The sequence below is a fragment of the Haplochromis burtoni genome, unplaced genomic scaffold (assembly GCF_018398535.1).
Source record: "Haplochromis burtoni strain Fernald_Lab_line unplaced genomic scaffold, NCSU_Asbu1 Contig_27, whole genome shotgun sequence".
Classification (NCBI taxonomy): Eukaryota; Metazoa; Chordata; class Actinopteri; order Cichliformes; family Cichlidae; genus Haplochromis; species Haplochromis burtoni.
In genome coordinates this window covers 2,762,295-2,790,244 of record NW_024582388.1, presented here as the reverse complement: position 1 = coordinate 2,790,244, position 27,950 = coordinate 2,762,295, and the positions used below count along the sequence as shown (strand labels likewise).

Here is a 27,950-nt window from a genome sequence, read left to right as displayed (position 1 = left end):
ATGGACTGTGAAGCCCGCATTTGCAAGTGTAAGAAGTTGTCAGAAATAAACTATGCTTTTAATATTACACCAAAACCACTAAAGCTTACTTGCTCTGCTGTACATGCGCTACACTCGACACTGTTGGCTACCTGTACTTTTATTTTTAATCTCAGTCCACACCACTTCAAGGTGCTTTTATATATATATATATATAAATACCTTGTGCTTGTTTGGAATGACATTGAACTCAATCTTCTTCTACAAGTCACCATCTGTCAAATGCTTGCTGGGATGCTTTAGGTGAGCTCAACAGAGCAGAGCTGTGGCAACACTGTCAATCAATGTGTCCTTAAAGGACTGGACAGTCTTCTCTTTTATGGTGTTTATTTTTACAAGGACAGAAGGCTGAGCGAGTTACACAAGGTAGAAGGAAAGCTTTTAAAAGTTTGGCACATGTGGTGGTTGAGATAGGGGTTTCAACTGCTATACTGCACCATCACTTGATTATTATTCTAGCTTATTAAGAAGATAAATAAGCTTAAAAAATCTTTTAATCATGGTTCTCTCTTAATAACTGCTTACCTCCTGGTTGCCTCCGCAGAATAAATTTACGGACCTCATCGTAAATGAAGATGAGAAGACTGTATGGTATGCCACAGAACCACCAAAGGATCCTGAGGGGGGAAAAGGAAGATGTGGTGACTCACAGGCGGAGTGCAAATTGTTAAATTCATTGCAGCTATTTTTGAATATTAAGGATAACAACATGGTGTTTAAGAAGATCACAGACTACATTTAAAGTCCAGAGTGACAGGCTAATGGCAGCCTATTAGGTCTTTAAGAGGTTATTTTTCAGTTCAGTGGAGATATGCATATGCAGAGCATACTTCAGGGGGTACATGCGCAAGGCAACGTCCATTCCAGGGCAGTAGGAGAGGAAGGCAGCCAGGGCTGTTTCAACAAACAGGCCAAAGATCAAAATCCTGTTCCTGTTAGGCAGAAAAAAGGTGCACATCAGAGAAAAGAAAAGGCTTATACAGGTTTTTAAAGTACAGAACATTAAAATAGCAGTGACGATATGATCCCAGTATTAGAAGCCTCAAATAAAAGAGCCAAAATCATTTTTCATTTTGAAGAATAAGAGTACCTTTCTGACTACCCTCATTTATGCATCGATTCTACATGCTTCAGTTCCTCCTTCCATCAGCACTCTTTTCCTTTCTTCCACCTCCCTTACTTCACACCCCACTCACTTACGTCATCCCCTGCTGAAAGAGGGAGTTCCTCCTTGTCTTACAGATGATGAGATCAGCCCACTGGACGACCACAATGCTGGTGAAGAAGGCTGTGTGGCAGGTAAATTCCACAATCTTTCTCTGTTCATAGGTCTGCCAGGATGAAACACATTGTATTACTCATGTGCGAGAGTGGAGACATTCATTTATTCATTCAGGTCATGTTGCCGAGTGTCAGTCTCCATTCCTTACCCACTGTTGCCCAAAGCTGTCCTCCAGGTCATTGACTTCACGGTCATCCCAGTCGATGCGGATGCCTACTAGGTTTCTTGGGAGGAAGCCGTTTTCAGCCAATATCACAAAGTAGGTGAAAAAACCAGCCAAAGCTTGGATCATACCTGGATTACAAATATGAAAGCCCATTCATAAGACAGCAATGCAAAAACTCATTTAGATGATCTAAAAAATAATGTAACATTTTATAGCTGTTACATTTCAAAGGTTCATAAGGTCCAACAATGGTTTTGTAACTTTGTAACTTTTCTAATAAGTGGTATTATACTGTAGAGAAAAATAATATTTTAAGTTATTTCAGAGAGGAAAGCGATATTGATTTATCACTGTCCCATTTAAAACACAGTAAATATTCTGTTAGTGTTAATTAGTTAATGCAAAAATCATTTTCCAAATAGATTTGTGGTGAGAAGTTTATACATGGCTTGGATTTTGTGGTAGCTTGTTTTTAATGATTTATTTAAATCTAGGGGCAGCACAGTGGCAGCATGGTGGTTAGCACTGTTGCACACAGCAAGAAGGTCCTGAGTTCAATTCCACCAGCAGTCTGGTTTGCATGTTCTCCCCGGCTTCCTCCCACAGTCCAAAGACATGCAGTTAGTGGGGATTAGTTAACTGGAAACTCTAAATTGCCCATAGGTGTGAATGTGAATGGTGGTCTGTGTTGCTTGTGTTAGCCCTGTGACAGACTGGCAAACTGTCCAGTGTGTACCCTGCCTCTTGCCCTAAGACAGCTGGGATAGGCTCCAGCCCCCTGATAAAGGATAATTGGCAGAGAATGGATGGATATATTTATATATATAAACACACATACAGGATCAGGGTGGACATACCCCCACTAATACCTGATTAAATGTCTCTTGGGAAGTTGCACCACAACTAGATGCATTTAGTAACCATCAGTAATGTTTTGGCATGATTCTGGCTGAATATTAAACCAATCTAAGGGAGAGAAGATTCATTTAAATTGGTTGGTGAACCTGTTTACTTGTGTGGATTAGAGAAAAATCCGAAATAACTTCAAACATGTGCACTAATTTCTGCTTTTTAAAGTCATTAAAGATGTAAAATAATTCCACCCTGGAAAAAGAACAACTAAAAAAATAATTAGAAGCCCACATTTAACCTCCTAGGACCTGGTGTCTACATATGTGGACATCGCATTTTGAGCTGTCTAGACCACAATACTAAATTTTGCTCTACTAGGGCCTGATATCCTCTTCTCAGAAACTACATCAGGTAAAAAGACAATTCTTTGTTTTTACATTCATCAGGTCCCACTCAGTCCAAATAGCAAATAGAAATTAAAAATGCATGTCATGAAAGAGTTCAGGTCTTAGGAGGTTAGAGCAACGTCCATGCCAGTGATGAGTGTATTTGAACTTGTGACCACAACAGTATGTGTTGGTTTCATCAGGCTGCTTATTTTGTGTGTTTACTTTATCTTCTGTACCTGTCTTGCAGCAGTTACAGTTAATCTATAATTTTGTTAATTAATTAAATGTTAATATAGTTCCTATTATTTCTTATTATTAATACTGAAACACCTACTCATTTCCAGCAAATGTTGTAGGAAAGTGCAATCCTGTAAAGCAAACTGATGTGGCATTTCAAGATGACAAATGCAAAGTCTACCTACACCATCAGCAAATACATTTTGAACATGCATGGCAACTGTGTAACTTGTGTGCCATAACAATTTTCCACATGTATTTTTGAATTAACAGGCAGGCCAAGGGATTAAACTTTAACCTGGACAATATATACTGACTTATATCCCTACAAAGTGCATATTTTGAGTCTATAGTAGCTCAATCCATTAGTATTTGTCAGGGAAAATAGATTAATGTATTTTCATCCCTCTTTCCTCTGTGACATTATTTTTTTAAAGGTAAATAGCTCCAGACAGCTGAGTACTGCCATAATAGGTGTTAGTGACTTTTAATTTGATGTTGGCAAATTCGTTTTGTCAGAGTAGGCGTAACATTTTCAGCAGGATGGACATCTTACTGCAGAGCATAAAAACTCCACTTACACCAAACCTTCAAAATGACTGATTATGGATTAAGACAATGGTTATTAATTACAGTGTTCATGAATCTGTTACATTAAAACTCTTTGCCAGGTCAGTGTTTATGTTTAAGGTTTTTATGACATCATGTCAGTGACAAGAAGCTGGTTGCACCCGTTTTAACTTTTTTTCTCACTGGCGGTGGTTTGTGCTGCTGTTGCATTCACTAAGTGTCACTCAGGATCACATCATCAGTAGGTTTTTCAGGACTTGTGGCTGTGATGTCACAGCAGTGGTTTGTAAATGTGATTTGTTGAGCCCTGCAAACATTTTGCCCCAGCAGTGTTTATCTTGCACACATTATGGGAGTTCATGAGTTACCGGCTGTTTAGAGCATGTTCAATTTTAAGATTGCATGTCATCCAGTGAGGCCCTGTCATAGTTTGACCTATTTAACAGCCTATAAAATGAGGCCAGTCTTTGATTTTTTGCTATTCCCAAACCATATAAAACCAAAGATGAAAAAGCATGCATTGAAGTGAGGCTCCAACAACTGGAACACGACCAAGATTAAGCAGAAAAAAAGTTGCACTCTCTGCTCTCAATTTGCTCGAAATGTCACAACAATTAGAGTGAAATTGTGGGACTATCTGCTCACCTCTGGATCTATTTTCCTTTACTGTATGTGCCTACACATTTACAAAGCCAGTTAGAAATGCCAAAAATTCTGATAAATGTCAGTATTTAATGTTTATATGCCTTTGATGTTTATTATCGCTGAAACTTCACAAGAAGAGGCCTGTCACAGTGATTCAGGTTTACAAGCCGCAGTGCTGAAAGATGACAAGAGGCCAAACCTATTTGTCCGTATGCCATGCTGATGAGGCGTTCGTTGACCAGCTTGTCTGTTTTGGGGTTTCTTGGTTGTCTTTTCATAATGTCGCTCTCTGCTGTCTCATAGGCCAGGGAGATAGCTGGAACCTGGAGGGTAACGGAGGAACAGAACAGAACGACCTCGGCTTAAGCTCCCTGTACGATGAATGTGCAGGAATTTGTCTTTGTGGCATCTGTACAAAGGCATGATGACAATGCCAGACACAGGGAAGACTAGACTGTTAATATAATCACTCAATCACTGAGTAGAGGGAGAAAAGGGAGAGAAATGACAGGGAGGGAGGGAAAAAAAAGAAGTAACGACAGTGACAGAGAGGGAGGAGGGGAGAAGAGACAAGAGGAGAGAGACGGATAGTGAATTTCAAGACATTCATAAAACAGGAGGCTAGAAAGGTCCCTGTAATAAAGATCGTATATTGGCTGGTTTTACCAGGTAAGCAACAGAGCAATATGTGTGACTTAGGGCAGGAATCTTTGGGTCTTAGGAGAGCTTTGAGGTGTGGACTTGGCATTGTGTGAAACTGAGCGCATGCTCTGTGGTGTACAAATCCACTTTGTTTTGGTGTTACACTCCCTTGACCCACTGCAGCAGTGAAGAAAGAAGAGGATAGAGCATGAGAGAGGGATGTGTAGACAGAGGTTGTGTAGTTTTTTTGGGGTTTTTTTTGCACCTTTGAAAGTACATGTGTAAAAACTAAGTCTCAGTGTTGAAGCATTCTTAAGTGTGCTACATCTTGCTTTGATAAGCATCCATTTCTGGATGGTAGTTCTTGCTAAAAATAATCCTAGCAGACTCCAAGTGCTGATTGTCACTCCTAAATCTCAGCAGAGCCCTCCAGCCTGTAGCTTGGAGTGGAACGTCGCTGTTAACAAGCTGTTAACAGCTTTACCACCATTGGAAATCTGCACTTTTGTACTGTACAATAAACACTTCTCGAGTACTTTTTTTTTGGCTAGTCCTACTCTTCAAAGCTCACATCCAGCTGTTCATTCCACCAGCAGTTACTGGATACATGAAGACATGTTACTTTGAAAGGGAAGGGTTTTTTTATATGCAAAACAGGTGAACAAATTTGTGTGTTTTTAAAAAATAAATATAAAAAAAAAACTTCAGTCATGTCATCTTTAAAGAGAAATTCAACCAATAAAGAATGCAGTATGTCTGTGATCTGAGACAGCTGAGTAAATATTTGTCAACAGGAACAAATCTGTTCTGCTGCTAGGAAACCAAAGAAGTTCAATTTTGATGTCACCCAAGTAAAATAAGTCTGAACTGCTTTATTAACAATGTTAGCAAGCTGTTCCTCTTTATTTTTAACCTGTGGGGGAAAAATGTTTCTTGGCAGTGGGAGACTATTTCTAATGTATGTACCTGATTACGTGAAAAACATTGTATAACAGCCAGTTTCGGGGGCACTCTAATGGCTCCTGGGTGAGAGCAGGAAAAATTAAAGTTAAAATAATGGACACAACTGAACAAGTCTTTCTGAATATATTCATTGTGTGATTCTTTTTTGTTGTAATGATGGATTACGCCCCTCAGGCAAGCAGTGTGCCAGCAACCCTCTATTTTTTTTCTTTTTGCTGCTAGAAATACAAAGGAGAGACTGGCATCTGGAAATACTAGAGCTGTGAAATGTAAATCTGTATGCAAGTGTCACTCGGTCTTTGTTCTACATGAACAAATGGACGTCGACGGTGAGGCAAAAGCGAATTTCTTACCCCCAAATGAAAGAGCAAATGAAACCAAACATTTTTCTTTTTACCTTCAGGCATTCATATTTGACACCAGTATTAGTGCCATTTTCGTTATTGTCACCTTTAGCTTGCCGGTAGCTATGCAGCATGCTAATAATTAGCACCTTCTCTTGAAGACAAATCATTAAAATTAGCCCGCATTTAGCAGGTGAAAGCTCACAACTCAATAAATAAAGATTTATCTAAAATATTATGCAGCGTTATGAGTTCTAAAGGTTCTATGCAGAAATGGTAAAAGTTGAATAACAGTATTTCAAACACAAACATAGGTATATAACATGTAGGACTTGACAATTTAAGTTTGTTTCACAATTCTGCAATTCTTTTGTACAAATATTTAAAAAAAAAAAAAAAACAAGTCTTGCAATAAAGCTGCCATTCTACTTGGGGATCAAGAACAAGTATTGGGGTAAAAGCCCTGAAACCGAAACTGAAATTGTTTTGGAGCTCTCATGAGTCACATATTGGTCTGAGCACTGAATCCTACTACAATACTACTAGAGAATTTGATTGCATTGATTGATTGATCATCAACAATGTAAAAAAGACAAACAAATGACGATTATGTTACAGTTATGGCAGGCGAATTGTGGGATTGCTTCATTTATGTCGCTGAATGCAGGGACACTAATGATATATAGCCAAAGCTTTCTGGTGAAATACACAGTTTAACCATTTTTCATTGTGAGCACATTTTGTATTGGTGTAAACAGCATGTGTACGTGTGGGATGAATAATGTGTGTGATAAATTGCTTTGTTTAGGTGTAATATGTCAAGATATGCTAATTAGCTTTGCGCTTATGCTAGTTAGCATAGACAGTGTCGAAGATGGACACAGCTTCCAGGGCTGAAAATTGAAGCCAAAGCAGAAGTGTTTTTTTCCTGTTGTTGTTTTTTTTAAGTGGTCAACAATGTGTGACTGGTTGCAAAAAGACTTTCTCTTATAGAAGTCTTTGGGAAAGTAGCCATGACCTCAGAAAATCAGCCTTGATGAGTTTATGGGCTAAGTCACTAGTTTCAGGTCAAATCAAATAATACATTATATTCATTTTAACCGTGGTTATCAATACTGTTGGAACAGGATTATATAAGACATATTCACTGGCTAGTGACTTGTGATTGACAATGTGTTAGCAAATGAGCATGTGACTGAGCTTGTCAGTCATAAACCACTGCATGTAAAGATCCACAACTCATTTGCAAAGCAGCAATAATACTGTTACATCTGTTGAAACCACAGCCATATAGTTATTTCTGTTATAGTTCTTGTGAGTCTGCCTAAAGTCCTCATAAAGGGAGCATGTGCAGCTGGTGCATTGTAAGATGAAATGGCAACAGCAAAAATGTTCAACTCAAGGCTGATGATTCAATCAATAACTGATCGTGCCTGAAAAAGGGCAAAAGAATCAGTGAAACTGTTGCCTATAAGAAATAAGTTTTATGACTGGCTTTAGGCACTAGATTTTCATCTATGACTCACACTTCACACTCACATTATCTTTGGGCTGATGCAATAAGATTATGAATTTGTCATGAAGTCACTCACTTGCAGCTGCTTAGCATAGTTAACTGGAGAGGAAGGAGAAATATTTGATTGAGTCCAAATGAGTGATGTTAATCCTAAAGCAGTTAAGTTGAGAAAAGACAAATATAGTGATGAGATAAAGCTTCAGGTGATGGCAAACGAAACCATGAAGCCAGAAAGAGTTACTTTGATAAAGTATTAGTGCTGTCAAGAGTCCAAACACACTTCAGATAAACACTGCACACTATTTAAGAAGTATTACACAATCAAAATTGAAAATTACATCTCTGAAGTCTTTAAAATAACATTTTTAAGACTGTGCAGTGATGCTTGGAAAATTTTGTTTGGCTTCTGGCTAAAAAAAAGTTGGTCAAGGAAACTATTTGAGGTATTATTGCAAAGAGATATTTCAGTTTGTTTCCTCAGTGCTCACCATATCTGTGCCCAGGTCAATGCAGAGGATGGTGACCGTTCCCAGAGGAAGAGGAACACTCGCAATGATGAAGAGGAGGAAAGGCGAGATCTCTGGAATGTTGCTGGTTAATGTGTACGCAATGGACTTCTTCAAGTTGTCAAAGATGAGACGACCTACAGCGATTAAAAAAGCAAGAAAGAAAAAAGTGTCGATGGTTGATTTAAGGTGGGTCAAGGCCGAGTGAATTTTCTTACTTAAATGAAGGTCACTCCGACCCCTTCATCAGCATATCCACAATACAAATGGATTTTTTAAAATCTAAGACCATATTAAACACCCATAGCTAAATTAAATATCAGTCTCTCAAAGCAAATCTAAGGTTAAATCTCAAGTCAAATCTTTGAGAGCAAAGGCATGTCAAATTACGAGTATTCCTGAGAAAATTGTAGGTCAAAATCCGTCCTTCGGGTCGTCGAATGTTCTTTATTAATACATCACATTTTAACATTTCCATTAAACTCATTTTTTTTCTAATCTTAACTCAAACTTCTCAGAGTCCTTTCACCGCGGCACCCACATAGTGCTGAGTAAAGTCTTTTTAAATTATTCTAGTAAATTTTATCTGTTTAAAAATTGTATTGTGTTCAAGTCAACGTTAAAAAAAATGCTAAATTACTTGAGAGTTAATTTTTTGACTGAGGTCTGACTCTAGTCGCAGCATAAACTCTGTGAAATCAACCAGACTTCTCCACATATAAACTGCTATTCATTCAAAATAGAAAATCTCTGGTCTCTAGTGTTAAATGACAAAAGAGCTTTCTGTGAGCTTTCTTTTTTTTTTCTTCAAATTCTTGATCCCTTTATTTCACTGACTCACTTTTTTCCCCAATGTTTTCTTTCCCCTCTTTGTTTCCTCCTCTATAATTTTCTCCTTTATGCCTCCATTCTGACACCCTGCCTTTCCCCCACACTCACCCTCCTCCACTCCGGTGACGATGGAGGCGAAGTTGTCGTCCAGCAGGATCATATCAGCCGCCTGCTTGGACACATCAGAACCGGCGATCCCCATGGCAACGCCGATGTCGGCTTTCTTCAGTGCCGGAGAGTCGTTTACGCCATCGCCTGTCACAGCCACGATCGCCCCCTGTACCCACAAGGACCGGCGAACAAAAAGTGTCAAGAGGAAAAAGATAAGTACCGTGATTTAAAGCCTTTCTCCCCCCTCCGCCCCTTCTGTCTTAATAATGTCTTTTCAAAGCAGCTCTGGGGAGATTAAATGAAAAATGGAATTGAGTTGCAGTCATTCAGTCACGAGGAGTGAGAGTGAGTGAGCCAGGGTGAATTGTAGCATGACCTCAATATATGGGGATGTGAATAAGTGCACGCACACATAATTTTAAAGTTTTGTACATAAAAGCTCAGCATTTAATTTAAGGCACATATATAGGGTTTAATATGAGTTTAACATAAAGTTAATCACATGCTCAAACACACAAACAGGCCTCCATTGTAGGCGCACACACTTAAATGAGCATGAGGACAAAAGCCAGCATTCATTCATTCAACCACCTGCACTAAAAACAGCTCAAGTACACAAACACACATACAGACGATTGCATTCAGTATTAAATCGCAGGAAGACACACACACACACGCACACACCTGTACAGAACCATACCTCCACACTTAAACATAAACAGGCACATTCAAGCATTCATTCAGTCTTTATCACAAACACCCAAATGCCTGCATTCATCTATATAAAACGTCACACGCTGCAATTCAGCTTTAAGCTCTCAAAAAGACCCAATCACACATTTGCACACACACTCTGTCTCTCACTCACACAGACACACATGTGTGACCCTTGACCTGTCTCTGGCAGCCTTCAACAATGATGAGCTTTTGCTGTGGAGAGGTTCGGGCGAACACTATCTCAGTGTGGTTCCTCAGCAGGTCGTCCAGGTACTCAGAGCTCATCTCCTTTAGGTCAGAGCCATGCACCACACACGCCTTGGCATCCCTGGGAAACACACAAGCAGGTACAATTATGCAGAGGGTGGTAATGACATTTCCCTCAAGTCTGTCATTGTCAGGCAACCACACAAATGCAGCAGCGGGAAACATACATTTCTATGCTCTGTGTCTTAAAGGAACAGTTTGACATTTGGGAGATATGTCTGAAAGTAAGACAATTAGCCAAGCAGCCAATCCAAAGCTTGCTCATTAAAATGCATTATATTTCCTTTGTCTAATCTACACAAAAATAAAAGTCTAATGATGAATATGTGCTGTTTTGTATTATACGGAAAATAAATTATTGGGAAAGTAATTCAACCTCCTGGAGTCTCCAAGTACATGCTTACTTATTACTGTCATCAGGATTTTCTGTACTATATTATTATTTCAAAATCCATCTACTACACTGCTGATTATCGTATGGTGGGAAATGGCTGCAGTTCAAGGTTTCCATTTCTGTCCAGAGCACATTGTTTATGAATGCAGATGAATGAAATAATAATAATAGTAATAATAATAACAATAATAATAATAACAACAACAATAATAATAATAATAATGTTGCAAAAAGTTATATTGCTGTGAGAAGGTAGCCCTTGCTTATCTGTTGAAATCCTCCTATTCACGCTGTTATTTATTTTAAAAATATTTTGCTGAGAACTATTTTTTATAGGTTAGGTTTCCCTTAATTTATCCCTTTTATTTTCAGCCATAGTTTGGAACTATTTGCATGTATGTGTGTATGCTGGAAAACCGTGTGGTTGATTATGTGTCTGTATGTTTTAACATGTACACTTATCTTCAGTGTGTGGCTTTTATTCAAACTGTGAAGCACTTAGTAACTGTGTTTTGAAAATTGCTATACAAATAAAGTTATTATTATTATTATTATTATTATTATTATTATTAGTGCTCTCCATGTTACACAGACTATTTGATTGCTTGTAACCGAAGTCTACTCAAACAACTGGACTGAAGACCTTGGAATAGAAACAAAACTGTGAAGACTATAAAGGGATCCAGAGTGTTTCTGTTATCAAGAATCTTGTCCCTCGTTATTTCTGTTTACTTTGTACATCCTTCAGACAATTCAGTTAGATTCATTTCAATTCAGCTTATATAGTGTGAAATCACAATAGCAATCGTCGAAGGGTACTTAATATTGTAAAGTAAAGACCTGACAATAATGGACGGAAAACTCCAACAGTCAGAGGAACCATTGTGAGTAAGCACTTGAGAACAGCGGGAAGGAAAATCTCCCTTTTAACAGGAAGAAACCTCTGGCAGAATCAGAACCATCGGCTGTGACTGGTTGGGGGTGAGGACAAATGTCACACTGTGGAAGAGAGCCAGAGATGAATAATAACTAAGGAGTAAAGTGGTGTACAAACACATAAAGGATGAAAAAAGGTGAGCGAAGAAGAAATGCTCAGTACATGATGGGAAGTCCCCAGCAGCTTGCATCTAATCCAGCCCTAAATATAAGCTTTATCTAAATCTTTAAGCATAATCTTACAAGTAGAGAGGCTGTCTGACTGAGCTCCATTAAAGAGGTTTTCTTTTAACCTTAGTGACCTTCAGAGGTCCTAGTAGGCAGATTTTATTACCTTGAGACATGTAACAAAGTTGTTTCTTCTGATTCTGATCTTTATAATACGCTTTTGAATGGAAAGATATGCGACCTGTATCCTTTTTTTTTTTTTTTAATTTAAATTTAAATCAACTGCTTCCACTTTATATGCACAACACATCCAGAAGACACAACATAGTTCACAAACTGAAACACTCACAGTCGCACAAACACTATTAGAAGCTAAAGCACGCAGTCAGACTCTCCCTTTATACACGCGCACACACACCTGGGGTTAACTTGGCTCAGAGGGATGTTTAGTCTCTCAGCGATGTCCTCAACCGTTTCGTTGCCCTCAGAGATGATTCCTACACCCTTAGCAATGGCCTTGGCTGTGATTGGGTGGTCCCCGGTAACCATGATCACCTGACCGTGGACAGAAGGTTTCCATAAGTCACATGAAGCCTGACTGTATCTCATCTGTATGCCATGTGTCAGAGCATTCCTAAGCTACAGTTTAGTATAGGCTCTACAGGCACATAACTCATCCAGATGTGCTGTGTAGTTAAACTGGGAGGAAGTGGGGTTATCAGGGGTTAAAGGTTCAAATCGTACAGTAAATTTATTAAATCTTAAATGTGATGCTTTCTTATAGGCAAGATAGTATGATTTTACAAATAATCCATCAAATCTTTGTCTTTGGGTAAAAGAAACTACAGAAGTTGGTGATGTGTACTGAAATTCATCCACTTTCGCCAATCCCCAGCTGCACCTGTAGAAGGTAACAATTCTTATGGTGGTTTTAGGCACCGTATTTTCGTCTATTGTTTAGTTCGAGTATCATCCAATCCTTTGTAATCTTCCAATAACAAGTAACTGACAGATGCAGACTTTGCTAAGAAGCCCACTTTTCATTTCATTACAGAAGTGACAAAAGAACATACTGCATAATGGAGATTATTTTCTGTTCTTTCAAAGTCACCCAGTGGAAAATAATCAGTTCCCTGATGAGAAGCTGTTGAAAAGGAAAGTTATAAAACTAATAAAAAAGCGAAGTATGTATAAGTATACATTTAGACTGCTATAAAGGAAATGTGGCAAATATTAGGATCTATAACCATATGTACTGTTCATATAGTACATTTAGCTTATTTTTAACATCTGCTTCATTACTTTACCGTCACCACCAAAGTTTTCAGCAGCACATATACAGGCTGCATGAAGGCACATTAAACATCACACATATTGTGATTACACAGCATAATGAAAATTTAACATCCAGCTAAAAGTATTTAAAGAAATGGGTCTTGTTTTGTAGTTTTACCTCTGTAAGCCACCAAAGTGGATTTCAAATCAAATAATCAAGATGCGTTTAAAGTGCAGACTTTCAACTTTAACTCAAGGGGTTTGACCAAAAGTGTTACATTAACTGTTGAGGAAATACAGTCATTTTTATACAAAGTACCCCAATTTCAGAGGCACTTCACAATCCCATCTTGATTGTTTGATTTAAAATCCACTGTGGTGTGGTAAAGAGGCAAAACTACAAACTACAAAATCACCCAACTGTACAGCTACAAAAATTATATTTCCCTGGATCATTTTAAAGCTACTGTATTTTCGATTATTTATTTGTAGAAATTGTTTAGAAATGGGATCATTTCCTGTAGGTTTAAACTATTTTGATAAAGAGCAAAAGTGAAAATCTTACACTGCAATCCATAATGTAAACTATAACTAGATTTATATGTTTTAGAGGCACTAAAACAGAGATATAGCTTAATACATGTCCTAATGCATCAGTCAAAACAAAGTTTATATATTCAACTAAAACTGTCATGAAACGTGGAGTTTTAAAGAAAGGCCACCTCCACGGAACAAGACTCGGCTGTCCATCTGCATCTTAAGGTCAAAGGTCACTCTTTTCGAGGATGCCAATGTTCACATTTTGGACAGAGAAGACAGATGGTTTGAAAGAGGAGTGAAAGAAGCAATCTATGTCTGCTGTGAACGACCATCTTAGAACAGAGGCGGTGGCTTACGACACCAACTGTCTGCCATCTATAATCGAGTACTGAGATCCCTTCCAAGGCATCTTAACGCCCACTCACATCCTGGGCCATCTGACCTCAGGAAATCGCATGATAGGGTGGGGCCATGTTTCGCAATGAGCTCACCTGAAACCTTGGTTGATTGTGACCCACACCCGTTTTCACACCTTGGCTTGTGTGATTAGGTAGAGGATCACCAGGGTGTCCATTGTCCCTCTTTGGGGGAAACTCCCACAGATCTTAAATCTGGGACTCCCCACCAATTGACCCTAGAACTGAGGAAGCTTCTCGGATGAGAGGTGAAACGTCTTCAAGCAACTTAAAGAAGCCCAGACGCTTTTCTTTCCAAGCTCCTTAGACTACGATGATTTGGATGACTGAGAACCTTCACAAACATTTGAGTTTTAAACTTTTTATCAGATATGTTTTTAACACAAACTTTCCAGCTGTTTTCTACAAAAATAAATACAGCAGCATTTTCAGTCACTTCTGCCTCTAGTTCACTTTTAAGCCAATTACAGGTTGTCTTTCAAAAAGAAGCGTGATAACTACTGTACCTGAAATTAAACATGCAAAATCCTTTCCCCATATTTGTAGTTGTTCCCCTGAGTTAGAATGCCTCATTCTCCTCATTATCCATTTTTATCTCTGCTGGAAGTTGTTTAACCTTCCTGCGGCCTGGCTTATTACTTTTCTGACGAAAAAAAGAAAAGAAATCTGCTCTGTGTATTTGGAGTCGATTAACATATAATGACAATTTGCAGTAAATCACTGAATCTGCATTTAGCTAAATGGATTCTTTTTACAAATTGCTATCAGAATATATTCAGCTCATTCTTTATCGCCTTCTATGCTTTTTATTTTAACGCCAACAATTCAATTTGCCAATTATTTTGAATTTTTCATCCCAAAGCCATAATTTATTCGTAAAACTGTCTGTCACTTCTTACCCGAAGATAGTCACACCTGCAACAGTAGCTCTGATAAACTACCGAGCAAACTCTAAAACTGTTCGGGTACTTCAGCCAGCCTTCAAAGTGTTTATGCAAAACATGCCATAAGCATTTTCATCTATACTCATAGTCAAAGGAAGATGGGTTTTTCCATCTGCAGTGATATATATTTAGCAGCCTGCTGTTCTGTGACCTCTACACAAGCTATGTGGAAAGCATAAAGTGGGGAGATCAGCAGTATGACTATAGCAGAGAACAGGCATCACTTGCAACACATATGACAATGAATAAGTCATGTACAGTACACATGAAAGCAGGACCTGGGATAAGGGTGGACTGCTTACAGCAGCTTAAAATAGCATTCCCGTGTGGGTTTTGCCAGAAGGCTAGCTGAGCCTTCTGGCAAAAAGTCTGATGTCAATGCCAGCCCACACTGACATCAGCTGATCTGTTGGGATTGCAGCTGAGCTTGACTTTGTGCCGTGCCTGAACTAATTTGTCCATTGGTCATGATCTGTCATGGTCCTGAGAAGTGATCAGTTGTCATTTGGACTTCACTATGTGATTTGAAAAGATATTTGACATGCAAATCCCCTCTTTAAAAAGCTTGATGAATGAAGCCAGAGGGAAAGGAGTATCAGGAAGCACTATAAATGAATCTGCAAAAAGTGTTACCTTGATGCCAGCAGAGCGGCATTTACCCACTGCGTCAGGCACAGCGGCACGCGGAGGATCAATCATGGAGATGAGACCCAGGAAGCAGAGCTGCATAGTGGGGAAGTTCGTGTCGTCGCAGTCGAAGGTGAATCCTCGAGGGAACTGAGATGAGGATAGATTCAAGTGGCAGAAGCCTGGAAGAGGAGAGAGATCAGTGAGGTGATTGTTCATAACAGACTGAAATGAAATCTCAAAGTACACTACAGCTACTGAAAAAACAAGAGAGAAACATATTTTTAACTTTAAAAAGACGCTTGTTTTTTACGACCCCCAGGAAACATATAACAATAAGCAATACTGATTTTTGATGGTGGACTTTACTGTTACTGTTGCTATTTACAGTTAAGCTCGTTAAGGAAATGTGAGTAAGATTTATATATGAAATACACCCTCAGAAAATACATCTGGTTGCAGTGATCCTGTACATTTCCATATGCTTATTCAGAATCAGAAGTCGCAGATTTGCAACACAAATTGAATCGGGCATTTTTATTAATTCATGATACACATCGCTTCCATCATATCTCTCTCTCTCCAATCGCCCAAAGTGAGATACTTTGGATGAAACACCACACTCAGTCTAAAACGGGAGAAGCACCCGACCCATCATCATCATCACCTAAGGCATAACTGAGACACACTAATTTACACAATTTCAGGAGTTTCACTCTAAAATGGCACCATTCCATATTCCACTGTTGTGACGCCTACTCTAACAAAATGATGATAGCACATAATTATTACCTATGGCACTTTTTAAAAGATGCCAGGTAAGTTTTCTCCTTGGTTGTCAAAATGATGACATTTACAGAGTCAGAATGCCGAACACTTTAGAAACACCGAAAGCTGAACTTCCAGTACTGATTTTTTTTAACCCAAAATGTGCTGCATTTTACTGCTCAATTTTCACCTGATACTCCTTAAAACGCTGCAAACAAATGTTTCTAATATTTTGTGTAACATTGGTTATAAGTGTTTGCTCTGTGTCAGCTCCAATCCAAGGCAAGAGCCAAAAACTTGCAGTGCAAGCATTCTTTACCTTTATGGGGACATTAGGGCAAACTACCCTGTGTACCAAGGCGATTATAAAAAGTAAGTGCTGTGTCCAACTGCTTCTCCTCTCCACCTATTCCCAAGCAGACTGCTTTTATTTGGTGCCACTAGATAAACGTACCAAGCACCCTTTCTCCCAGTCCACCCAGCTCCAGGTAGGCACTTTGGAAAGCCTCTCTCCACATTTCATCCATAGGCTCCTCCTGGCCTTGTACCATAATGGTGCTGCATCTGTAAAACAATGAATAATAAATTTAGAACTACGGTGCTTACAATAATCAGCGTGCTTGTATTACATAAGCAGGATGAGTTCCAGCTATATGGACAATATGATATGTGGTGTCAAAAAAGATTTGCGCCTTTAAAGGGATAAGTTGTTTTTTTATCAGCCAACAACAGCTTTACTGTGGCTTTATTCTAAATTCAATATTCATGTCAGCACTGAGTTGGGTTTGTTTTTGCACCACTGTTACATACAAAGTATATGCACACTGGAGGAGCGCTTAATCTCATTATTAGGCAGAGATGTGGACAGCAGGAAGTTATTCACAATCCAAACTTTGACATGTAGTGCCCTCTTTTTTTCTGTGGCTGTACAGCATAAACTGGAGACCCCTGTAGTTCACAACTCTGCTTTGAGGGTTTTGTTTTGTTTTGTTTGCTTCTTTTAAAAGTAGATACTTTCTCAGCATAAAAGGGAACTGACAGCTCACATGAAAAAAACCCTTAAAACCATGGTAAAACAATACTCTCATACAACAACTCTTATTAACCGTAAAGTGGAGAAAATAACACAAAGAAGTAAACTGACAGTGGCATCCAGGCTTTATTGTGCCTATATGAAAAGAAGGAAATGCAACAAGATTTTGACTTGTCAGAGGCAAACGTTAAAAAATAAAAATAAAAAAATCAATTCCCTTCAACTTGCTACAAGGCATCCACCACACAGTGAAGCAATGCAGAAAGAAAATGAAGCTGCTCAAACAGGATTACAAGAAAACAAAGGACCACAACAAGAGGTGATGTTGCATTACCAACCGCTGGCCAGCTATTACATCACGTTAGAGTTCCCATTAGCAGTGCGAATGCAAGCAGAAAGAAGGCTTTGAAAGTATGCAGCTCCCCGGGGACTTTCGTAGTTAGTACTTACCCCCGGGTAGAACTTTTGCTGCAAAAGTAGCTGTTAAAGTGCAATAACTTTTTCCACCCCAAGTCATACTGTTTTTTAAAACAACTATCATCTTTTTTTTTTTTAAGGGAAAAAATAAGTTTAATTTTAGTAAAATAAATGTCAACATGATAGAATAAGAAAAAATGTTCTTTCAGGTAAGTTTAACTTCACATTTTTCCCCTGGTCATCTACCGCCCACCGCTAGTGACTCTGCGCCCTGCCGAATCTAACAGTGGAGCATCCATCAGACTGTTAAACAGTGCCAAACGAATCCCAATCATGCGGGTGCATAAATGTTAAGTTTTCTTAACCTGTGCCCACTTATAAATATCATGCATGAATAAAGACAAATTAAAGGATATTGCTGCCATATTTTAAACAAAGCCTATGAAAAAAAGATAAAAACAACCGGTTTTATTATGTTGCTGGATTTTAATCTTTTCCCTGACAGTAACAAAGCAATATATAGAAAATTAACAGCCTGGATAGAGTCTTTTTTTACCGCAACCACAAAGCAACAGGAAACATTAAATGAAAAACGAGTCAAATTTTGTGCTATTTTCCTACTGAGACATATAATCGATCCATTATTGATTAACCAACCTGTCCAGGATTCTTTCGGGAGCTCCCTTCATGACCAGAATATGACCAGCGGGATTGTCCTCCGCTTCATGGATAGAGAGCTAGAAGAAAACGCACAGGAGGAAATGTGAGGACACGACACTGTGGGATTTGCTTTAAAAACAATACACACATGCGGTTTATTGTGGATTGTCTATTGTTAGTCTGATTTTTTATTTATTATTTTTTTTATTTTGTTTTCACTGCTGTCATATTTTCCAACTGGTTAAAAAAAAATCATCTCAAGGTTGAATTGACTGAGTGTACCTTGAAAGTCATATGTATGCCTTATGTTGAAGGGACATTCATTTACCCAATTGCATATATTCCTCTGGTGTAGCACCTTGCATTATCCCTTCCCCCATACCTACAGTAGTTTGTGTGCACACACTCCCTCACTCACACACACACACACACACACACACACACACATTCCCCAAGGTAATTTGTATCTGAGTCACAACATATCTAATCTCAGAAAACCAGAGCAAAATTGCTTTATTTCCCCTCCCCTAACACAGACGTGCCTATTCTAAGTCAGGGAACAGGTGCACAAGATGCATGCAGGAAGTACTTTGTTTGCTTCAACACTGCTGCTGTGCAATTCATATGCTGGTTCGAATCTCCACACAAGCTGGGAAAGACTGGGTGTGGAAAAGCGAAGCGAACACACATCTCTGTGCGTTAATTGTTACACTTCCCCTGAGCAAGGTGTTAATGCTCTGCGTGATGGCTTCATATAGTTCAGTATTAACTTTTGGCTCTGTTAGTGTTGACTGTTAGAGGACGGAGTGAAGCATGTGGATTAACGTAAGACCTTTCACAACTGCCTCTCTACTACAGATACTGGATGGGAAATGTTTGTTCAATTTTATTAAAAAAAATAGCTTCTCCTCAATTTTTTTTAATCCACTTTGGTGAAAAAATAATATTACAGAGCATGCTTGTCTTTGCTCAGACTCATAAGAAGCTACCTCTGCAAATGTTTGATATTGTCTAAGCATGATGGCAAATTTTAATTAGTGATGTACATCCAGGTCTTCTCACCTGTTCTTCTCCCGGCATGTTAGGCCTTTTTATTCAGGCACTGTTTATAAGCAGGTTACCAACCCATTTACAATTCAATAGCATATTCAACATACAATAGATTTACAAATGGGATTTCTGTGCATTGAAAGGCAACAGCAGAGCACTTTCTTAGTATCCCAGCCAAGCCAGTTCATAATCCTGATGTATCTTTCTAACATAAATAAAACACATTGCTTTAATGCTGCAACCGTTTTTCTTGTTACCAACAATGCTGCATTTGTGGCTTGTTGGGCAGCTTCCAAGTATGAATGCGTGCAGCAGTGCGAATTTTAAGCAGGGTGTCTCTGGTAAAAGAGCAGACATGTTCAGGCTGCCTTCCCTCAGTAAGAAAAGGTTAAAAAATGAATATGCATGATTTAGTTCTGGCATATAAGGAAAAAATTCAGTTTTTTTTCCTCTCATGGACGTCTTGGAAATCTGTGTGAAAAACTCACCACAGCTCTGACAGAACTGTGAAAGATCATTTAAAGTAAATAGAGGAATAACCTCTTAATTGAAATGAATGAATAAATACAATGAATACATTAAAAATAAAACCACTGGAACTGCAACCCAAAAGATTTGGACCCATACCGACATTTTAAAGACTTTGTCCTTGTCTTTCACTAAGTTTCATGACATTATTTGTTTTTGTGTAGTCTTGCTCACACTGATTACATAAGAAATCTAGATTGTTAAAACATTGCAAAAATTGATCTTAATACAAAAATTGACAGAAAAGCAATCAGTTTTATGTGATAACATATGTTAGTGCAGCTTTCATAAACATAAAATTGGTCAAGATTAGAAATAATTACCTCCTCTGGCTAGTGAGCAACAATATCTATTTACATAACAGTTACTCTGTTACATTTTTAGGTTGCTTAATATATGTATATATACAAAAACCCAGAATGCACAGTAATAAATTTCAGCCTTGTGTTAATTTTCTCATCAGTTCAAGCCCAAAGCCATGACGTGACACTAGTCTCATGCAATACCTGATATTTGTTGGTGGAGTTGAATGGGATCTCTGCCACTTTGGGGTTTGCAGCTCTCATGTCACGAACACTCCCACAGCACACTTCGATGGATTTCAACAGAGCTGACTCTGATGCGTCCCCCGCTGTCTCCCTCTGGGGAAACACACACAGGAGCACATTAGCACAGTCACTAACATATGCATATTAGGAAATGAGTGTTGTCTGTCTCATTGCCTGTGTTTATCGTACTGCAGTGGAGGGAAGCTTTGGGATTATGTGTTATTTAATTGATTAAAACACTAGCTGAGATACCCGAGAGGACTTCCTTTACATCCATTATGTTTCTTATTAATTATGCAGGTAGTGGAGTATGATCTGAATTACCAATGCTGGCCACAATATTGTTGTCTAAGTTAATAACTTCACGTTAAAGGAGTCAATGTTTTCCCCTTTTTCAAAAAATCTACAAGATGAGGAAGAGTTTTATTAAAACAGCCCAGTTTCTTCAGGAAAAATATAGCTAATTAGTTGGGTACATATGCTGTTTGTAAACTCTCAAGGGCAGCTTCTAAAGGTCTTGTTGATTTTCTAAATAAATACTGTTGGAGGAAAACATTTGAGTATTGCCTGTTGGCAATAATCAGTAGCAAATTGGTTGCTAAGATTGTAGTAAATGAGTAAATTATTAGGTTATATTTTTCCAATAGTGGTGTGAAAAAATTATATACTCAGGGAAATTCAGGAAGAAAAGGTTAATTTTGATGCTTGATCTATTTATCTGGCATGTAGGGCAGCAACAAAGACTTTACACTTCAGTCTGTACCGGGGCCAGTTTCTCAGATATGCTCCAGCTGTAGCTGGGGGTCTTCAGCTCTGTTTCCACAGACCACCCACATGTGTGTCGCCGGTGGTGAAGAACTGTCCTTGATGGAGTTATTTTCTCGAGTGTCTGAGTAAACCATATTTAATTAAAGCGCTCCTTAAATCATTTGTCCTAGCTGTTATGATGACCTATAAAAATCTGAAGCCACTGTTTATAGCTGTTTCCTTAAGACGATAGAAATTCATCTGTTTAATGTTGCTTTTATATCTAAAACGTGATCTTTTTCTAACCCCGACCAATTAATTCTACTAATTCTAAATACTGAGTCCAACAAAACACAAGCTCCAGTATAACAAATTATCTCAGATCATATTCATTGAGGTCATTGAGGTTGATGGCATTTTTTCCTGTGTAGCTACATGTGACCTTAATTCAAAAGAAAAAGCTTCATAAGTCTTAACATTTGTAAACTGCTTCCACATGAGGACAGATACAGAGTAACTTCAAGTATAAGCTACACTATATGTGAGATAGATGAAAGACATCCAACGAGAAAGAACTGTGGCAATATCTTTGGTCATGGCTGGAAAACAGATTTTAATATTCCACACAAAGAGGCCTTCAAAGTTGGCTGTTATAACAGTCTGTGACTAAAAGCAGCCTGGGAAAGAAATTTAGAAAGACCATCTTACAACGTGTCTGCTGATAAGATCTACATCTGCTAACCAATGAATGGGAAAGGAGCTGGGAGATAACGCGCTGATCAAAAATATATGGGTGTCAAAGTGGAAAAAAGCAAACCTAATGTTTGGGATTCTAATAAAAAATGTAATTTATTGAGCTGTGGCAGCACAAGATTGATGTGTCCTCTAGCTGTTTTCAAGGAGGTTGTAGTATGGAGCGAAATATCGTGGGAATTGATGCCTTGTGGGGAGTGAATCAGTGGGTACAATCTGCATACATCAAACTTGATGTTGTACCTAAGCTTATTAGATCCATGTCTCAGAGTGTGTCCTGCAATAAACTTTACACAGATGGTAAGAAAGCCTATTTCACGAGTCTCAAAGTAGTATTATTCTCTTTTTCCTAGAAGCAGCTTGTTTGATATTTCTTTGTTTTTCGAGGTTTATCAGCTTTAACTTGTCTGATAAAGTTGCTTGCTGTGATACTTGGATAATTTTAGAGAAAATTCTTTTTTGATAACCTGTGAAATCCACCTTCATAAAAATTCCATGATAATAACGGCATTTCAAACCACTCTTAGAGCCAATTTATTAAAATCCATGCTAAACTGATTGACCTGACACCCGATACGCCAGTGGGAGCTAAACCAAGACAAGAAATTTCTCTTTGTTTCTGTTTATTCATTCATGAACGGCCGCCAAACAAGGACATGCACTCCACAAGATTTGTCCTTGTTTGTGCCTTTTCATGAATGAATAAATAGATCATGGAAATTCCATTTTTCTCCTTTCCCGAGTAAGATGGGTACTTGTTCGCGTAATGTTAATGGAGCCTCGACTGCTGTGTTCGAGGGCTGCTGGGATATACGCGTGTCACTTAATCCAAGGAGCAAATCTGCCCACCTTGAGGGGTACAGAGGCTGCACTGGCACCGTCTGCTCCCATCCGAGTCAAGAAGCTGTAATCCCTGTCACTGAGAGCCATGCTGAGAATTTCTTTAGGTCAATGTAGCACAGTTTGGAGGGGCAGCAGTCGGTAGAAGACCGAGATATTATTGACTTACCTTCCCAGCAGTGTGTGTGTGTGTTTGTGTATCTGTGCTGGGGGAGTCATTTCCAGGGGTGCATTGGATTATCCTCTGTGTATGTGTATTTATGTGTGAGAGAGATGCCAAGCCAAGTGTCAAGTGGTACTGACAAATTATTTTTATGGGTTGTTTTCATTCCCCTGTGGCTGCCATGCAGCTGAGGATGGGCTGACCACAGGAGAGAATACAAACTATCTTTGCTCAAGTATGGCATAACAAGATGGTTTGGTAACCAGTCCGTTAAACTCAGATAACAACTTCAAAATCTGATCAGAAGGGCAGGGAACATAATTGGCATGCTGGCCCCATCTTTTCCCTCTCGTCTCATCCAAGAGATGTTTGAAGAGACAGTGAGAAGGGAGAGCCTCGAAATGACCAGAGACCCGAACCACATCCTGTACAAAGAGCCGGAGCCGATACCCTCAGGCAGAAGGTATGAAAACTCAACATGTAAAAAAAAAAAAATTCCACTCTCAGGGATCTGTGTAATACTCTTTCTGATAAGAGACACAATAACGGCTACTCTAATGTAAAGCACGGTGCATACGTTTCTTTTGAAGTGTTTACACTTTTCTTGAGCATAGTGCCATTATGCTTTTCAGCGTTACGCATTTCAAAGGAGAACATTGTGCTTTTAACCTCTAATACACTCAGTATGAGAGCTGATGGCGTGATTCATTTAAAGATAAAGTGTATGATCATTTAGAAAATATACATCTTTTATATGCTCATATTTGCATAATGCAAACAGCAGTTGTGGCATTTCGTGCTGTTGTATACCTACGCTGCATTACATTTCAGAGGCAAATGTTTTCGCTCTAGCTTCGCTACATTTATATTATTTATGTACGCCAGTAAATTTTCAGATTGAGATTTCAAATTGAATCTCTGTTAACAATGTTAACCTCATAGATTAAATTGCCGGCAGTATGTGCAAACGTTTAAATTAGCCCCCGCTTGAACAACGTGCAAACTGCAAACGCCAGATATATGATGTAATAAGTATTATAATAACATGATCAGGTCTATTCTTCAGCGTGGACTTTAAATACATTTTAAATTATTTACTTTTACATTTTTTTTATTAGGGTCTTTTACACTTATACTACTTTTACATGGCTTTATTGCCACTTTTAGTTAAGCACATATTCAAGAATATAAATCTTTGATCGGAAGTATCGCCACTTTGTCTGCATGGAACATTAAAAGAGGCTAAGATGTGTAACAAGTGCTTTGATTTATGTTACAAAAGTTGCTGCTGTTTGACTCTGCTTTTTGCATTTTTCTGTACTTTAACTTTAAAGCTATTTTAGCAACAAATGTGTGTATGTGAAGTTTATCTATCTACGCCTGTGGGAACAACAACAGCACTTATAGGTTTAACAGTTTTCAGTCTTGTCAGGAATTAAACTGACAGAAACCCAAACATTTTTTTAAAATCTTTTTTTAGCTTTAGTGAGTGAACACTGATTTCACCACTTCTTATTTTGGAGTGACAACTCAGCTAACACTTCCCACATGTTGTTAAGTTCACCCTACTGGCAAACCATGTTGTCAAAAATCATGTCATGAATAATGTGCATGCATTATTTGATCCAAATATAAAAGACCCACTCAGAATGTCATTGGATTAAACTAAAAGTGGTATACTCCACCTTTTTAGGGAGTAGAGATAATTCACGAAGCTGAAATATAAATGCAACGTTTTCAGTAACTTGATGTTATAGCGTGAGCGCTGCTGTGTTGCATGGTATACATGCGGCAGGTACATATCTATTTTTCATGCTGCATTGCATAGAACCACTTATAAATCCCAAACGACATTTATCTTTCAGTACGGCAGGTTGTTTTTTTCTCCAAGGATGGTGAAGCGCATCCTTCCTTACCCTGTTTTTGATTGGTGAATACTCATTGCCTTCATTGGTTGGTTTGGCTGGGTTTAGGTGTGACAAGTGATGACTGGCTGGAGTAAGCCAATCAGACACAGGAGGAGAGTGGGTTATGCCCACACAGTGTATTTAAAAGATAGATGTAGCCTCTGGGGCTAAAGCCTTGAACCTCGGTTCTTTCTGCCAGCCAGCAGTGCGTGACTATTTTGGTTGCAAAAAGAAACCTGGTAATAACAGAAGCGTTTGAGAACATGCTCATTTTCTCTTGATTTATGACCTCTGTAACATTTCCTTGACATGTTTAAGTCTCAGTCTCTAGTCTTACTGAATACAACGTGATTTTCTTTTAATATGTAAGCTTCTATTTAAAGTAAGATAGAATATATTTAAAAAGTGCATGCTTTGGACTTGTGATTGACAAGTCACTAACTTATGAATGTGTGGTGTCACATCCACCCCTCAGCTGGTGACATACGGTTTCAAAAAAAAGGAAGATGGTGATGGAAACAATGCTCAACTTAAGGTTTTAAAACAAGAGTCAAACTTATGTGTTAGGTAATGTAAGAGTGGCTTCATCCATCATTTATAGAGGCTATGTTCATGTATTTTCCGTATTGAAGTTAAATAAATGAACATATAGTGTCTTCAGTGCTACATTATATGTGTCCAGTGTTCACATTCTGGTAGAGCACTGAGTCAGGAATCAATCAGTGTCTCTGGTTTTGGTTCTTGGGTTTTGAGTTTTGTTTGCTTGTTTGTTTGTTTGTTTAGTTGGTCGGTTGGCTGCTGTGCTAAACAAGAAGTATATCTTCTTGATTATTTTGAGGTGAAGTTTTATATTCTTGCATTGCCTCTTTTTTGTTATCATTCAAGTATTAATTCTAGTTGTATTTAAGCTTTAGTCATTGCTCAGCGTGTGTATGGCCTCCAGTTTCTTCTTTAGTATTTAGGAAGGATTTTGGATTCCTGTCTTAACTCAATAATTATTCAAATAGTGACTTTTATTTCTTGTAATATTTTGGATCTCGGAGTCACATTTTGCTTCAGATGAGTGTCAGCTTTCTGACTTCACAGAGTACAGTCACTTTCAGTTTTCCTTGCCCTCTGTTTTGTCTGGCATTGCCGCTCTGTGTAAATTAATTCAAGCATGTTTAAAATGTACTTTCATATTTCACGTCTCTGGTTCATTTCCTGTTTTACTTTGCTAGTGTTTTTTGTGTCTTGTTTTCAGTTTGACTTCCTCCCTGTCTGATTGTCTGGATTGTCTGCGCCCATTTCTTGTTATTCTCCTATGTCTAATTCCTAATCAGTTGCCTGTATAAATTGTCCTGTCCGTGTTTTTGTCTTGGTCATGTCATCCGCTTATGTCTGTTTAGTCCTGTATTGTTCTGCTTTGCTTTCAGAGTTCCTCCGTAGAGTTCTGGTCTCCCTCGTGCCTTGTGGATTAATGTTTGGATTTTATTGTATTGGACTTATCTGCTAATAAAGCTCGCTTTTAGTTGGATTCTTCACGCCTCTTCTGTGCTGCACTTTGGCTCCTTTACACCTCTGCCCTCCACACACAGCACTGTTTGTTCAAAAAGCGTATTCATATAGCTGCCTCTCCCTCTTTTATCTGAACCAAATTCATTGTGAATACTGCTCCTCTTCTTTGGAGATGAGCAGAGGATATTGGGGGGAAAAATAAAGATTATACATACTTCTTCAGGCACCAATACACCAATAAGTGTGAGTGAGTGGCAGTATAAATATATATATACTTTCTTTTACCATTACGATGGGAAGGTGCGCCTGTCCGGGTTTGAAAACAGCTCTGTTGCAGAGGCCAGCCACGCGAGACAAAGCAGTCCAAGTAGGAGAGCTCTTGTCAAAACCCAAACCTGAGAGAATAGGAGAAGGAACTGTGTTAGGCTTTTTTTTTTAAGTAGGACTCATGCAGTATTTATGCTATGGACTTAACTCTCGGTTCACAGAGTACAACTGAATATTGTAGCTAAATAATAGAATCAGGGTCAGTTAAGTTGAACAATCACTGTTTCCTTGACAAAAGTGATTTTTCAAATCCCCAGTCTCTAAAATGCCATTCATTTTTAACTAGAGGGACTCAAAATAAAAAGGTGTTTGGAAATGACTTGTATCAAAATTTCAACCCTCCCACCCAATTGCACTGAAAATGACCTTCACTCTACTGCAGGCGCCTGCATTCATTTTTCATATTTTCCTGGACTGTGTACAACGCTATTGTGGAAACACACTGACACACTATGGCTGGGATTGTTGAGCTTGACACGGTGCAGTACAAAAGGCTAAAAAGGCTGCAGCAGCTTTAAAAATCGTCTGCATACTTTATGGAGAAAACAATTGAACACACTGTGTTTTTCGTAGCTCTTGCCTCGTTTCTCTTGTACAGCCTTTGTCAGCACCACTGGCTATTCCTTGTATGAGTTCACAATTGTCTGACTCAGGACTAATTAGTATTCATGGAACACCTGTTTTTTCTCCTGCCAGACCTTTTGGTTATTGCTAAAAGCTTCTTTAAATTTTGGCTCGATTTTCCACAGGAGTCAAGAATCCGATTGGTTCCGCAGAAGCAGTCTTGCAGAGGAATTCTGGGAAAAGACACGTTTGTAGCTGAGGGTTATGCCGCCCACCGCATACCGCTGCTCAATTAATCCAAGCAGTAGAGTGAACAGCCTTGTTGGTTGGCGGTGTGAACATTGGACAGATGAATTTCAGCAGGTGGTCGCACTCCCCCCCTCCGCATCCCCCACTCCATCTCTCCTTTATATCTTTCACTCTCCAAGCTCTCTCTCTCTCTTTCCTTACTTTCCCCCTTGTTTTCCTCCTCTCCTTTCATCTCAGTCTTACCAGTCTGGTCCTCGGTGGTGTCCGCATCATGGATCTGGTTGTCGAACCACATGTGGGCCACCGTCATACGGTTCTGGGTCAGCGTGCCCGTCTTGTCGGAGCAGATGGTGGAGGTGGAGCCGAGAGTCTCTACGGCCTCCAGGTTCTTTACTAGACAGTTCTTCTTGGCCATTCGCTTGGCAGTGAGAGTCAGACACACCTGGGAGGACGGTGGGAGGTGAGGGCAGAGAAAGAGTAGGGGAGGGAGAAAAAGGAGAGGCGAGGATGGATGATTGTGAA

General features: G+C 38.9%; 1 protein-coding gene across 2 annotated transcripts in view; it reads right to left on the bottom strand.

Annotated features, from left to right (window-relative positions):
* atp1a2a (ATPase Na+/K+ transporting subunit alpha 2a) overlaps window positions 1-27,950 on the bottom strand; it is a 49,664-nt gene that overhangs the window by 6,115 nt on the left and 15,599 nt on the right. For both annotated transcript variants that reach the window (XM_005918076.2, XM_005918077.2), the window contains exons 9-23: window positions 27,672-27,870; window positions 26,574-26,683; window positions 20,340-20,474; window positions 18,253-18,332; window positions 16,600-16,709; window positions 15,384-15,559; window positions 11,994-12,130; window positions 9,988-10,138; window positions 9,091-9,259; window positions 8,134-8,288; window positions 4,380-4,503; window positions 1,470-1,615; window positions 1,240-1,370; window positions 870-971; window positions 565-656 (exon numbers count right to left, since the gene is read on the bottom strand). In XM_005918076.2, coding sequence (XP_005918138.1) covers window positions 565-656; window positions 870-971; window positions 1,240-1,370; window positions 1,470-1,615; window positions 4,380-4,503; window positions 8,134-8,288; window positions 9,091-9,259; window positions 9,988-10,138; window positions 11,994-12,130; window positions 15,384-15,559; window positions 16,600-16,709; window positions 18,253-18,332; window positions 20,340-20,474; window positions 26,574-26,683; window positions 27,672-27,870 — 2,017 coding nt within the window. The remainder of the gene's footprint in view (window positions 1-564; window positions 657-869; window positions 972-1,239; window positions 1,371-1,469; window positions 1,616-4,379; window positions 4,504-8,133; window positions 8,289-9,090; window positions 9,260-9,987; window positions 10,139-11,993; window positions 12,131-15,383; window positions 15,560-16,599; window positions 16,710-18,252; window positions 18,333-20,339; window positions 20,475-26,573; window positions 26,684-27,671; window positions 27,871-27,950) is intronic.